Source organism: Anomalospiza imberbis, chromosome 14 (genome assembly GCF_031753505.1).
Source record: "Anomalospiza imberbis isolate Cuckoo-Finch-1a 21T00152 chromosome 14, ASM3175350v1, whole genome shotgun sequence".
Classification (NCBI taxonomy): Eukaryota; Metazoa; Chordata; class Aves; order Passeriformes; family Viduidae; genus Anomalospiza; species Anomalospiza imberbis.
In genome coordinates this window covers 2700867-2716318 of record NC_089694.1, presented here as the reverse complement: position 1 = coordinate 2716318, position 15452 = coordinate 2700867, and the positions used below count along the sequence as shown (strand labels likewise).

Genomic DNA, 15452 nt, shown 5'->3' with positions numbered 1-15452 from the left:
AGAATTAGAAGCATCAGCATAATTGAGCTCACTTATTTGCTGCTCTGCCTGATAAACCAGGTATTAGCTTCTTAGAAATGCAGTACAACAAAGGAAATGTCTAAAGAATCCTCAGCTTAAAATTAAAAATAAATTGAGAACTCAAGTACCCTTTATTCTTGAAGAACCTACAGAAAAGCTTTAAGTCACTGGAAATAGAATCTAATATTTATCCATATGTTGAACAGTTTAATAAAACTTTTCTGTTTTTCTATTTGCCTCTCTTTCTTCCCAAGTAACACAAAGTTTTCAGTGGGGATAGTTTTCTAGTTAAGCTTTAGTTGGTCAAGGAATTAATCACTAAAGTAACACTTACTTCAGAAGTGTTTATTTTATTATTCATAATATATTTTAACTTGATAATATGTTTAACTTAATATATTGCTCAGGAACAAATACTCAGCATGAGGATGGTAAATTTCTTCCTCCAGCTGAATTTTTTTCTGGGAACTTAGTTTTGTTACAACTGTAATGATAACAACGTGCTTAAAAAAAGCTTCTCATTCAGAGCAGTCATCATATCTTTGAAAATTTCAGGATATGTTGTTTCTTTTATTGTTTTTCGTTCCCTTTACCAACACAAATTTGTATGGTAATCTATATCACTGTGCATAACATTTTTTAGAAATGTATTTAGGTGTGTTGAGTTAAATTACGTATCAGAAAAGCCTCTTGCCAGCTGGTTCATCTGTTTGAACTCCCAGAACTCTGAGCAGAGGGCAGTGCTGTTTTCAGCATTTCTCTGGGCCTGATCTAAGTGATTTTTTTCAATGGAGTTCTGGTGCAGTTCCTGTGAGTCAAAAAGGTTCTTCCATTGTCTGCTGAAACACACTTTGTCGTGCAGTAATGCTGCTAACAAAGAAAGCAAGCTCGTGACTCTCAAAGCCCCTTCTGTGGCAGTGAAAACCTAGAAAGTGGCATGGGAAGCAATTCTCTTCTGCAGAAGTTGGTTGGGGGAAAGAGCATTTCCTTTTATCTGTGCCTTAAAGGTCTGTGACAGGGGGTTCCTATCTGGAAAAGCAGAATAGAACTGTGGGGTTTTTTTTAATGCTCACTAGCTGATACCAGCTTATCTTCATAGAGCTGCACCTAACATTGTTAGGATGATATGGTGAACAGATAAAAAAGAGATTATTGTTACTGTTTGTACTGATTTTGTTAAAATTGCAGCTATCCTTCTTTCAGAGATATTTTTCTGCATAAAGTGAACACCTTGTTTGGAGGAAGGGTAACTAATCACCACAATGGCCCTTTACACTAATTTGGAACCAGCATTCACCTTTAAACACATGAATTCATACTTAAATTTAAATTTATGTAATTTCATTAATGCATTATTTACATAAGTTGGGCCATTAGAGGAAATCCTTTGTGTTGTGTTCAACTGTGACTAAATGAAAATTGTATTTCTTGGTAAGTAAAATAAGTAAAGAATTTCTTAAAACTCAACAGATCTTTTAAAAGTCACTCCTACCCTGGCTTTGTATTTGTAGTCTGGGTAGTTTTGTCTCCTGTGGGGCTCTGGAAGGTGTCACAGGACAGGCTACTCTGTTAGCCAGCAAAAAAGAAAAAAAAAAAACAAAAACAAATAAAAATAGAAATAATCCTGAGGGCACAGTGTCTCCAGCTGTTGTCCCACCACCCTTCAGCCTCAAACACCAACAGGATCCTTGTGGTTCCGGATGATTTTGCGTCAGGCACTCTCTGAATTTGCAGAAAACTGTAGGACAAGTCAGTTCAGTTAACAAGGGAGCTGTGCTAATTTGAAAAGGGAAAATAAGATGCCTGATGTGAGGGGAAAGTTACATCATCTATCACTTTTACCATGGTGCAGCTGTTTTACAAGGCAAAAGTTCTGAAGGAGTGCAAAGAAGGTTCTGTTCACTGTGAAGTGTCTCTTCAGTTTGTATTGGGGACTGAAATTATTATAGACTGTGCATCTCAACGATTGTTAGGTTTGTCCATGCAAGACTTTCTACTCAGATATTTGAAACAATATTGTGTTACAGCTAAAAATATATGTTTTCTTTGGAAGCTCTAAATTTTGTGTCTGTCTGAATGGTATTGATTCAAGTCTTTAAAGAAAGGAAATTATGCCTTTGCTCTACTGCTAAATTTGTCTAAGTGATCTGTAAAATGACAGAAAGTCATTATAGCAGTTGTATTCAAAAAGCATGTAAGCAAAGATAGAAAGATTTTTCTACTAAAAACCCCCAAAATATCTCTTTAGTGATCATGTGGGCAAATAAATACAGCAGTGCCACAGCTGAAATTTTTATGGGGAAGCAATTGGAGACTCCCGAAGCAGCTGAGGACACTTTGAATCATAAACGTCAGGAAACTGAAGAGGGAAAGCATGTTCTTAATGTAATGTCCCCTCAGAGAGAGGTCAAATTTTTCTCTATTTTTATGTGAGAGAGGGCAATGGGCAGAGGCACGATACTACTCTGAAGTTACCAGGAGGAGTTAATCACTACCAGTGACAATAGACCCTCAGAGTAGCCCTTTTTTGGGGGATGTAGTCGAGATAATTCTTTTAAAGCAGTTTTACCAAGTGATAAATTGTGAAGGGGCTTATTCATAATAAGGCTTTTCAAACTAGCATATCTGGAGTGTAATAAAAATAAAACTGACTTTCCATGTCATCAGATTTCCATTGTTTTGGCAGTCGTGGGCCTCGCAGAAATTATCTTTGGTGCAGAAACATAGAGCATCCTTAAAGTTTATTTGTCTGCAAGCTTTGTAAAAGCTCAGTTATTTTTGATGTTCACCTCAGTGGGAGCAAACTGTGTGAAGTGTTCCACACTGACACAAATCTTCTAATTCTCTTTGCATTTGCATGGGAATGATGAGAAGAAGGGAGAGGAGTTTGCTTCAGTCTCATTTTCATGTAACACAATTTCAAAATCTGAAATCTTTGCTCATGCACTTTAAAACAACATTCAGACATTTCAAATGCCTGTCTAGGTATCAGCCTGTCTAGTCAAAACATGCACAATTATAGAGCACAGTGTTATCTGTGGCAGCTTGACTCAAAGAAGGCAAAGCTGCAAAGATTCATCAGAACTTGCTGTGCATTCTCCTTCTTCTTGTCCCTTTCTTTTACTGAATGCTGCTTCAGATGTGCCTTTTGTTTGAAAACAGTAGAACGCATACTACAGGGACAGGGGAAATCTTGGCAAATTTACACCTGGTCACTCAGATCCTGTGGTCTTTTGGGTTTCCATCTTTAACTCCAGAATAGGGTTTTTCTGACTGGAGGAACTTTAGTGCCCATTGAGGCAGCACCTCCGCCACTGGAGGAGCTGGAAGGTGCAATGTGCTCCGCATCTGGGGTTTTCTGCCTTTCTGGGGGCTTCTCCCTGCACCCCACGGGTCTCTGGTCTGTCAGTGAGTTCAGCTGCACTGCCTGGACACTGCACCGTGTTGGGGGAGCAGCTGAGGGAGGGAACAGGCATGGAGATGGATTTCTGTCATGTTGGCTGATGCAAATCTTCATTAGTGGTGTTCAGCTGACGGGATTCTCTCATCTGTGAACTTATCCACACTTATGAATAGGAGTTTCAGATGTCACGGTGATCTCTGCTGGTTCGTTTGGAGCTGATGGAGACAGACATTACACCCTCACAGAAATCTGAATGGGAAGTAGCCCTCATTTCAAATATATTGCATTTTGGGCCTCCACAGCCTCCATTCTGTGATTCTACCCATGCCTGCTTAGACCTAGGGGATATTTGGGTTTCTGATTTAAAATGTGGTGAAATGTCATTACACTAATGGAACACTGTGCTCAGGATGTGAGTGGAAGGAATATTGAAAAGAACAGCTCTGAAACTCACCTGTTCTGTCAATCTTTAGCTGCAGGATTTTTGTTTTGTGTAATAAGAGTGAGTTTAATTTAGAATCCTGTAATCATCAGTAGGCAGGGCTGATGCTCTGAGGTGTAAAATAGACATAGTACTGGTATTCTATATTGGCAGATACAGAGTAAATTACACTCAAAGAACATTTTCTCCTAAATTTTAGCTAAATAACTGTTGGTATAAGCCTTTCCTAAAAGCCATTTCAAAATGGATTGCTATGATTCTAAGTATTCTCCTTATTTTACCTTAATTTTCTGACTGGTAATTTTGCTTGTGGTTCTGATCTGCTGCCATGTACATACATTTCACCAAAAAAAAAAAAAAAAAAAAAAGAAATTTGAATTTGAAGAAGAGATTTCTAATTGGAATATGAGACAAAGTGTGCGAGTCAGAAGTTAAAAAGCAATTATTTAAATGTGCATCACTACTGAAGTAAAGCTGCTCAAGAAAATGCTTGTCCTCTGTGCAACACTGGTAGAAAATCTTCAGTGATTTCTTTTAATACTTTTCACTAGAAAAGCATGGAGGAAGATATTTGGAAAGTGTCCCCTTTGCCTCATAGTAGAAGGCAAAAAAAGAGCATGAAAAGGAGTGAAAAAAAAAAACTGTGTTTTGTGTGAGGAAATAATGAAAGTTTTTGGACATGACCAAAAAAAAAAAAAAACCCAAAAACAACCAAACAAATTAATTCAGAGCAAAGGCACTTTTTTCTTTTTTTTCCCCAGAAAGAGCTCACTGACTGAGTTTACACTGAAGTTGGTAAAAGAGATTCCAGCATTAATAACAGTGATTTTTGTGCAAGCCAGAATGACACAGAGCTCCCTCTCCAAGAGCCACTTGCCTTGGGGTAGAAGCAATTTGATTTTTCAAACATTAAGTGCATTTCACATGATTTTTTTCCAGTGACTGAAAAGTTTACTCTTTTCTCCTTGTGACTCAACTGTGCTATTTCAAATGTCTTACTTAACTATAAACCATTGCTAACAGTGAAGTCTGACTTAACTCTGGTTTAATTTTCACACTTGTTTATTTTCCTGTTTTCTCCCAGAAGGTATTGCACTCAATAATCTGCAGTTGATAGCAATTTCCTGACCAGTGAGTGGCTGGTGTCTTGGGGGCTGTGGTATTGACAGTGCTTTCTTTTCTGTCAAATAATTGATCAGAATGGCTTAATTTCTGTAAATCTTTAGTACTAAATCCCGTTGATGGTAAATTTAGATTAAAGATGCCAAATAATTCTTCAAATAAAAAATATTTTATGCTTTTAGGAGCAATGTTTTTGCATGAAGTCCACAAAACCCCTGTAGAACCTGTTCTAGGTAGTGCAGCAGCCTTCTGACAGCTCTAATCTTGCAACATTTTGGGTTTGAGTGGATAAAGCAAAAAAAGGAGTAAGAAACTTAGAATAATATCCATAGAAGCTATTTCTGTGGCTCCTTCTGCTGCAGCATTTGTGCTCTGTGTGTGGAGATCCTTGCCTGTGCTGGGAGCACAGACACACCAGGAATAGTTGGTTACTTAGAACATCTCAGACCGCACAGTGCTTGAGATCTGGTAGAAATTTGGAAGCGAGCGTGACAATTTATGGTGAAAATGCTGCAGGAAAGGGCTTTTCTCATGCTGTTTCTCTGTTTGCCAGCTCTGAAGGCCATCGCAGCTGATGTTATGTACTGAAGTCGTACGTGTACTCAATGATGTTAAGCCAGCAAACATGGAAACAAGGAAATAGCACGAGAAAGCCCTTTGTCCTGTCTCTGGTTGCCGAAGAAATTTATCGTCTCATCTCCAGAGGGGTTTGGAAGTGACCATGAACTGTTCAAGCTGCCCTACTGAAAGGTATCAAGGGCAAGGATTTTTTTTAAAAGGAAAAGACAAAGAAATTTTAGTACGTTGTGCTATAGTGTTCTATAACGTAGTTTTGCTAAGAAAACAAAGTAATGTGACCCATCCTTCTTCACAGTTGGTGATTATGGTAAATTTACTTTGCTTGTAATCATCTTCTTGTCCCAGATTTTTTTTTTTCTCCTTATTTATTTTAGTTGAAACAATTAGGAATTTTGTTTCTATAAATATATTAAAAGGGAGCAATAAATTTTATTCATATGTTAAAAAGAGAATGTAAAGTTCTTTATACTCCCTGCCTTTAAAAGAAAAACAACTGAGGTGTTGTCACTTATAGCACCATTATACATGTTAAGAGTTAAGTGTTATTTATATGTATCCATAATATTTTTAATTATGATATTGCTGCTATGGATCATAAATAGAAATGATCAAGTCACTGCTTTCTCATTTTTTAGGCACATTAGTAGTAGTGAAAAACTAGTACTTCCCGCTTTCTTATCCACAACATTTTGTAATAAATGGTCACCTTTTAAATAACTGGAAAGCACCCACATAATTTTAAAAAGAAAATTTAATTTTAATTTTCCTTGCTGAAGTCTAAATAATATCTATTTAAAGGTGCCAAACATTTAACCTTTTGAAATGTTTTTATTTAAAAAGAAAAAGTCACAATTCCAGTGGCTTGGTTTTCAATGTAATAAAATAGGAAATAGTAGACATAATTTTTTCACTGTTTGCCAGCACATGGGGGTAAATGGCCGACTATTGTTTCTTTTTATTCCCCAATTATTCTTCTATAAAGTTTTTTTTGTTTGGTTGGTTGACTTTTTTGTTTTTTGTTTGTTGTTTCTTTTTTTTTTTTTAACTAAAGCTTTTTATATTATCACTTGTTATTCAGCACAGCGCATTTACAAAATAAATCTTGAGTATCATAGCTTTGTTTGAAGGTTGGTTGCAAGTTCTTGTATATTGCCTCACACTTTAGGAAGTAATGCTTAATATGTATCATCTATAATATTAGATTTCATACACAATGCAAAATCTCTTAGGAAGCAAAGGAGTATAAAGAACCCTGTTTTCTGCACTTATATGAAGACATGTAATGTTAGTTTGCTAGAATAAAATGAAATACAGACACTGCTTTTAACTGGGATGTATACAGTATATAGAACTTTCTTTTAAAGAAAAAAGTTATTAATGATTCATGAATTAGATTACAACATGGAATCCTTACACATTACTGTATGTTTGATGTAAAGATATTTATAGGCTTGTACTTAATAATCACGTTGCCTCAGTTCTTGGACTGCAGAATGTCTACCATGACTGTTGCCTATAGTTTGCTCCACATTTGCTATCTGGCTCTTTTAAAAAAACAATGTGTATTTGGCTATTTGATCTGTAAAATAAATTCTATTAATAATGAAGTACGTATTGTAATTCAGCATATTGTATCGCATAATTATAGCTATGACTGTTACAGAGAGCTTTTCATTTCCCACGATGGGATCATTTTCTTGGGAAGAAGTTCATGTACCTGTCAGACAGTTTTGCTCTTCCTATTTTTAGCAGCCTTGCAGCATTTATGCTTCAAACGAAAATCCCCCAAGACTCCCAGTGGTCAGACATGCAGTGACATTTATGGACTCAGTGCCACAGCTCAGCCAGTTTAAAATCCATTCTGGGATTTCTCCCAGAAGTGCTGTTTGGGGTCCCACACGCTGCTCCTGCTGGCTGCCGCTCCAGTTGTTTGCGGAGGTGTTTCCTAGGTGGGTGATGGGAAAATTCAGTGATTGAGTGACAGCCCTTGGGCCCCATTCAGAGTACTTTGTCAGGCAGACAGGATGATTGCACAGGCTTTGAGGGTCTGTTTTTACTTTGAGTCTTTGGATTTCTCTCCTTACAAGAATTAGGTTGGGTTTCCTTTTTAAGAAAACCCCTATACGTAAACTTAATGTTTGATTAAGAGAAGCACCAAATAATTTCAGTGCTTACATTCAAACATTTTTTGGGTTCTTTTTTGTTTTTTGTTTTTTGTTTTTTTTTAATAATGAAATTTAGTCATCTCAAGTGAACATGTAGTTGCCCTCAGATTTTTTCTCTGTTGGTGACAAAACATAGATAGGCTGTAGCAGGTTATTTTGATTTTAGGACTGCATACCTTCTAGAAGTGCCTACTTTCTTACACTGAGTATGCAGATAACCTTTGATAAGTCCCTTTCTTGCACCTACTTAAATGGCACCAGTTAAGTGCTTTCAGAGAAGAATATACTTCATTTCGAGGTCCTTTGCTTTTAACTTAACTGAAGCTCTAACATTTTCCTAGTATTACACTGGTCCTATCATTCCAGTCTACCAATAAATAATTCTGAAAGCATCTAGGATGATTTTAAAATGTCTAAAAGTTGCATAAATGAAATAAAAGGTACATAACATGGTTTAATTACTGGGCCCAATCAGTAATCTCCCTCCTCTGGTTCTCTCATGAGTCAGCCCAGCCAAACATGAGAACCTTCCAAATGCCCTTAGGGAAAGCCAGAAACCTCTTAAGTGGCTCCGTTTCATGTGTTTTTTCTGTTTCAATTTTTGTTTTCTTACATCTAAATATCACTTTTTAAAAAGTTGTTTTTTCATAGACTGGAATAAAACTTGTTCAGAATTCATTTCCTCCTGATGGTTGAATGGGTACATGAAAGCCTAATGGCTATTGACCAAATATGTGTGTGTGCTGGATATCAATTTCTACACTTTTCTGTGATGAAGGCCAGTCAAAAAATTCTATTATTGTTTATTTAAATAGTATTAGTATCCTCAGTCAAAGCTAGATATATGTGTTTCAAAACCAACTCTGTTTCTCAAATGTTTTCACCTACAGAAATATTTTTTTTTCTGACTGCTTAGAAGTCAGAGTGAATTATGAGCAAAAATCACTGAGTTGACCAAATGTTACTTTTGAACTTGACAGCTCATTCTACTTTGTTTGGAGTATCAATATATTTATTATACTTGAGACTGCAATTATTACGGTCACCTCAGTATAAACTTCTCAAGGAATTCCCCCTTTTCTCTGGTGCTCATTGCCTCATCTCCAGAGCAGCCAGGCCGTGTCTGTAGGGAAAGCCCCAGGGCTTTGGGTCGGTTCCAGTGCAATGTGGGGCAGAACAAAGAGAAAACTTCTTTATTTATTGCCACTTTTAGGTGTGAGTGATCCCATGGCTGCTTGCAGCCCTCCAGCACCGCAGCTAGGGCTGGCTCTCGGATGAGCTGGCTGCAGCCAGTGCTGTTTTGCCAATTATTCTGGAATTCTTATGGATTTGTGTGTCTACCAAAGCTCCCTCCCACCCGACCTCAAACACTCCTGAGAGCAATCGAGGCACTGCAGGAACTTTGGGGGATTTAAATCCTTCTGAGTTCAGTTCTGAAGGGCAGTGGGGGGCTGTCAGGAACAAAACTGGTTTGTGATGTAAATAGAATTATATTTTTAACATAAACTGTAATGCTGCAGGGTTTTTTTTTTCTTACACTTCTCTGGTGATTTCCCATTTTACCATAAAACATATATTTATGGTGTATCCTGGTCTTACGTATTATTTGTAAAATCTTTTTAACAAATGATTTGAATATATATTTTTGCTTTAATATTGAATTACTGAGCACTGTTCCTTTTATGTCTTATTTATCTATTTCTAAAATAAATTTGGTTTGACTATTATATTTGTTATATATATTATATTGTGTACCTTCTGGAGAAGCACTGCTTTTAAATACACCTCTGGTCTGTCTGCTTAATGCATGCCCACCACCAAGCCCCTACAGAGACTGGTATTTTTCACAGTTTAGGAGCTATGATTATTAAATAACTTAACCACATGTAAGCTTTACAAGAAGAAACATGAAGGAATGTGCCTCTTTGAACACCTCAAACTCTTTAGCAGCACATTTCTTTTGTCTACAATGTTTGCAAAGAAATCTAAGCAGGAATTCCGAGAGTTACGCGTTTTCCAATGATGTTTCCATGCACATGAGGGTGTTTACATCTGTCTCTACATGAGGGTGTCTGTACACATTTATCACACTTTCAATTAACAAAGGTTCTAGGCAGTAAATATTGCACAGACTGAAACTGCAGAGATGTGCCCATCCCAATATCTCTTGCTGTGAAAGATAGCCAGGCTCTGAGGACTTCAATCTGCCACATTATTTGATTTTTGGGAAGATTTGTCTTCCCTTCTGAGAATGTACTGGGTTCTCAATATGTGAGAAAATGACTCTTGGTGATTTGGAGGTTAGGATACAAATATGAAAAGTGCAGTTTTGAGTTATAGTGCTGTGATTCTTTCACTAGGATATTTCACTCATTCCTATACAGTCAGTATTCTAAAATACAAATTTTTCTACTAAATAGACTCATATTCTTAAATTTTACCACTGAAAATGTTGCAAAATGACACATTTGTATTTTCTTCAAATTATGAGCTTCTGCTTATTTCATAAATAGACACATGCAAATCAAATTCAGTAATTTATATGCATAGACCTGGATATTAAGTGTGATATCAGGAATTTTTCAGGGGCATTATTGACTTTTTGCAATCTTTTAAATAGGTTTTATTCATGTTCTCATTTCCAAGGAAGGTGTTCATTCAAGCTGATATCACTTATAACCAATAAAAGCTGAATGATGATATCAGAAGTACGAGGTTTGATTTCTCATGGCTGAATTCCAGCTAAGAATCATGAGCTGAATTTTGGTCTGTTGTTCTCAGCACTGTTTTCATCCTTTCCTGAGAGAAGTTCCATGGCTTTTGGATGGATGAGGTGCCCTCTGCTCCCGTTCTCTGTTTTCTCCTGGGCTGTGATATGAACCTCTCCAATCATGGGTTTTCCCACACAAAAATACTTTTCCTAGCTCTGGATCTAAACCATCCATGTGCTGCTGGTTTTTCTCTCCCTCTTTTGTATGAGAAAGAAACCAACACTGGACAAATTCTGTTTTTTTCCAGACACTTGGGCACATGTGTTTCAGACAAACAAATGAACTTCAAACGGGTGACTGGAATTTGGAAACTCCTTCCCTTGGAATGTTTAGGGTATCTGAGTAATTGGAAATTACTCAAAATTTTGTGGTTTTCTGACAACCAGACTTGGCCAGTGTCTGCACAGCCAAGGTCATGACCACGTGCAGGAGTTAGGGTGGGAAGGGATGAGGGGAAAGGAAGATCTTTTCAGTCTATAATTAATTTTGTGGTGAGAAACTGAATCAAAATCCTACGTGTCACATCAGAGATCTTTGCAGATGCAGTTTTAAGTCACATTTAAGTCACATATTTTATGAATTGCTTTAGTGTTGACTTATTATGGATGAAAGCAGCAGAATTCTGCTGCTAACTGAAGGTATTTGAACATGTAAATGTGTGTTCATGTCTGGGCTGAAAAGTGATTCAGATCAGGGATTTATTGGGATTGAAAGGTAAGGTGTCTTTGTTGTATTGCTAACTGTTTTTTGTAGATTGCTTAAAATTGTTTCCCTTCCTTTGAAAAAGAAAGTGTTTGGAGCTGGAAGTGAAGAAGAAAAGTAACTCAGACTTGGAAAAATAAATGGTACAGTTTTCTTTGCTATTTCACTACAAGAAAATATTTTAATTCCTAAAGATGGTACAAAAAATTGATTTTTTTTTAAATTTAAACTTACCTGATGTAAAATTACAGTTTTTGTATAACAATCAACTGCCTTCCATCTTTGTTGCATTTTATTTCTTGAAATACACTAAAATAAATTTAAAAGCATGTGTTTTTCTTGCTAGTAGCCAGTTATTATGACTACCTAAGCTCATAGGTACAGATATTTTAAATTATGCCCTATGAAAGCCTAAGTATTTCCTAGTAGTTCTTCTCTTTTCCAAAATCTCTGTTTTTGGAGGTGTTGAAGATGAAACTGTCTGTAGCCAACACACCACGGAATCAAACTGAAGGTGGAAAAGGGCTTTTCTGTTTAAATAAGTCTATTTGTAAACAAAACTTCAAGAGGGGAGGAAAACATTGGATTATGTTCTCAAGCCTAGCAAAAGGGAAGCAACAACTTCTCCAGCCTGCTGGGATTTTGATTGCTATTGATTTCAAAGTTAGAAGCCCAAACAACTGCAATTGTACAAGAAGTGTTTCTCCCAACTCGTGTTGAACTCAGAACTCAGCGAGAGCTCTGGCTAAGAGCTGCTGCCACTTGGAAAGGTGTGGGAGATATTGTTGTTATTATTATTATTGTAGTTATTCTGAGCAGCAGTGATCAGCACTGCTGTATTCACTGCTCACAGCCCGTGCTGAGTCACCTTGGATCCGCAATATTTTCTGCACCTGAGTGGGAAAAAGGGATTTATCAAAAATCCTGAAAGAAAATCTGAGTTTTCCTCCTTCAGATAGCAGAAAGTGACTCTATCTAAATACAGATCTCTAATATTTTTCAGAAGTGTCTCATTAGACACACTGAATGCTTACCTTTTGAATTCTTATTTTACACACTGTAGAAGGTTTTACACCTGTATAGATATGTACACAAACAAAAAAAAGATAATTTCCTAAAACTTTTCTTGTTTGCTTTATAAGCCAGTGTTCAAAGCCATTTCCTGCTGTTTAGAAGCACGAGGCTGAATGGATTTTTCAACAGCCTGAAGTAGATTTTTAATCTAGCAAAACGGCATTGTGACTAATTTGAAAAAACACGGATAAACAGATTGGTGTTTGCTTACACATGGGGGAATCATCAAACCTACTGATTTTGCAAACAAGAGGCTGGAGGACTTGATGAATTTATTTTAGAAAACTCATATGGCCAAAGTTGTAAATCAGTCCCTGCTAAAGGATCTTCCCTGATTCATTCCTTTTCTTCATCAGGTTTATTGTAAGACCAGTTCTATGCATTATCTCTTTGGGCAAATTTTAACCCGCGTTACTTCATGTCCTGTCCATCAAATACTGTCTTTGTTCTACCATGCTGGATAATAATATATATATGGTCTAACAGTGTGAGATTCTTGTTTTCTTGTCTTTATTGGGTGGTTTAAGATTTTCTTACTGCTATGTTTTCTTATTTTTATATTAATATATTGAAACTATGGTGGGGGGGTTGTGTAAGAATCCAGACATTTGTAAAATCTTACACTTGGTGTTGTGTCAATTTGACATTTGATAACAGCACTGTGATAATCACCAAAGTAATTAGTGCCAAGTGTGTAAACCTTGGACAATATATTAGAACCATTTAGGATATGTTGGTGGGTAACACAATATGTATCTGTTTCTTACATCAGAATTCTTAAAGATCATAGAATTATAGAATAATTCAGGTTCCAAGGGATCTCTGAAAGCCACCTACTCCTATCATGGGACTCAAAACCAGCTTCTTTCAGATCAGTTTTCTCTGGGTCTTGTTCAGTTGATTTCTAATACTTTCCTCAAGAAAATATTAGAATAGGATCTATAGAGTCCTCAATAGGATCCTCAAGAATTTAGAGGTTTTTGAGTGGAAATCAGAATCTTAGATGTCTTTATGAATCCACTACCCACATGTACAAGTATCCAATGGATTCAAATTACTTATAGCTGTAAATAGTTTATCTATTTGTGTGCATTTTTGGGATGAACCCCAAAGTGCACTGTTTGCTGCTCACTTGTACAGCTCATCAACATTTGTTTTCATCTTTATTTTATAAATATGTTGGGAGTTTTTATTTGAATTTCTTCTAGCTGTAGTGAAAGCCCTGAGAAGTTGACACAATCTTGATTGTTTCACTCACAATGAGCACATCAAACCTCTTCAGAAACTTATCTCAAACACTGGATGTTAAAAGCAGACAGGAATAATTCTGTCAGGAACAATTAGACCAGGAAAACGTAATTGGAGGCAAAAACGGCTTTTGATGCTTCCTGTATACAAGATATACAATTATCTGCTTTCAGCTCCCAAGCATGATTTATTAGTTACAGTAGTTTGGCTTTGAAACACTGAGCAGGGCTAAGACAGCCTGTGCTCAGTTGTGTGAGGGCTCCAACATCTGTCCTGACAATCCTCTTACAGGCTGCCTTTGAGGAATTAGGAGATGGCAACATGAGTTCTGAAATGGATATCAAAGAGCCAGAGTTAGGAGAGAGGGTTTGGAAGGGGATATGCCATTATTTCATTGCCCTTTTTTAACTCAATAACTCCTTGAACTGTTTTTATTATTCCAGATGGGAGCAAGATGCATTTAAATGAATAAAATGAAATAGAAGAAATCAAATGCTTGGCTGCTGTTCAAGAGCTGCTGAGGCTGAGCTTTATTAAATTCACATGAGGATATGATAACTGTGGAATTTCACACAATGAACTGCACTAATCTTACTCGTGAAGAACATTATTTTTCTTGAGATAGATGAGAGAATCTGAAATTTTGTCATGAAAAAAACAAAGCCTCTTTGGAGTTCTATTTTCTGAGGGCATTCACTGCCTGAGTGAAATCTGTCCATGTCCCACAAACAGAATCTTCATGCACAATCCATTTTTTACACATCAAAAGTTCCAAGGGTTTGTTCTTCCTCCATGGCAATGTGGAGAATACTTCAAAGTAAGCTACTGTGTTCTATGCTAGAACTCTTCCCTGTGTCATCTACAGCCCCTTTAGGAATAAGCATATCTATGTTTTAAAAGAGGGCAAAAGCATGAAAGTTTAAAATTATATTAGATAAATTTAATTTATATTTAAATAGGAAAAATGTAAAGCAGAGCAAACCAAATATTTTTAATGATTATTTGTAGGACATTGATGCATTTTCTTTTCTTGTGACTGTAGATAATTTGTATGCCCCTGCAGTAGAATGGCTGTTTATAACTCAATGTTTTTCAGACATTTCCTGTTACTTAATGAAATTAACATTATTTTTAATATGTTGTTTTTCCTTATTTATTTTTATTGACACTCCGAAATTACTGTTGAAAATTTCTGATGAAATAATATTATTTTCCCCCCTCAGAACTACAAAAGTACAATTCCTGACAATACTCACATGATACATTTTGTTACATTTTCTATTTAAATGCAATGTAAAGCTGCATTCATAAACTATTTCCCTGTATCTAAAATGCTAAAAAGAAAATGAAAATGCTAAAACTTAGGGTTAAATGACTGAGCTCCCAAATCTATTGACAACCTTTTCTTTAACAAAAAAAAAAAAAATTGAAATATTATGGGGAATATTTATAGGAACTGATGAATCATTACCTTCCCAAAATAATGTATAATTAGAGTGGACATCACATGGAAATAAAATTAAAAAGACTAGAAGTCAACTGCTGGTTTGATGAAACCTCACGTGTTTTTTTGTGTAATTTTCTTCTGTGGGGCTGAATAACTCATTTAGTATTGTCTCCTTTGAAAATGAGTTAGAGACACGAGCTGTCTGCTTGATAAACTGCAGGAATTCATCAAAGCCACAAATGTGGAACTCACCTGACCACTTCCTGCACCTTTTCCTGAAAACAGCAGTCCAAGGGTCTGCAAAAACGAGAATGGCCAGACAAAGCCTGCCGTGTCACGGCAGACAGAGAACCTTCTCTCCTTGTGAAACCAGCCCAAAGAAAAGCTCAGATTTAATCAGAACTGGTTTGCCTCTCCCTGTGTCAATCAGAGCTTTTATATTGATAATCTGAGGAGAACAGGGTTGAGAACACAAAGT

At 36.5% G+C, this 15452-nt stretch overlaps 1 protein-coding gene across 10 annotated transcripts in view; it reads left to right on the top strand.

Annotated features, from left to right (window-relative positions):
* The window catches only part of PCDH11X (protocadherin 11 X-linked), a 426351-nt gene that overhangs the window by 71020 nt on the left and 339879 nt on the right, over positions 1 to 15452 (top strand). The window contains exon 5 of one of the 10 annotated variants that reach the window (XM_068204561.1): positions 5542 to 9459. The exons of the other annotated variants lie outside the window; for them this stretch is intronic. Coding sequence (XP_068060662.1) covers positions 5542 to 5547 — 6 coding nt within the window. The 3' untranslated portion in view covers positions 5548 to 9459. Of the gene's footprint in view, positions 1 to 5541; positions 9460 to 15452 lie in introns of those variants that run through there. 10 annotated transcript variants of the gene reach the window in all.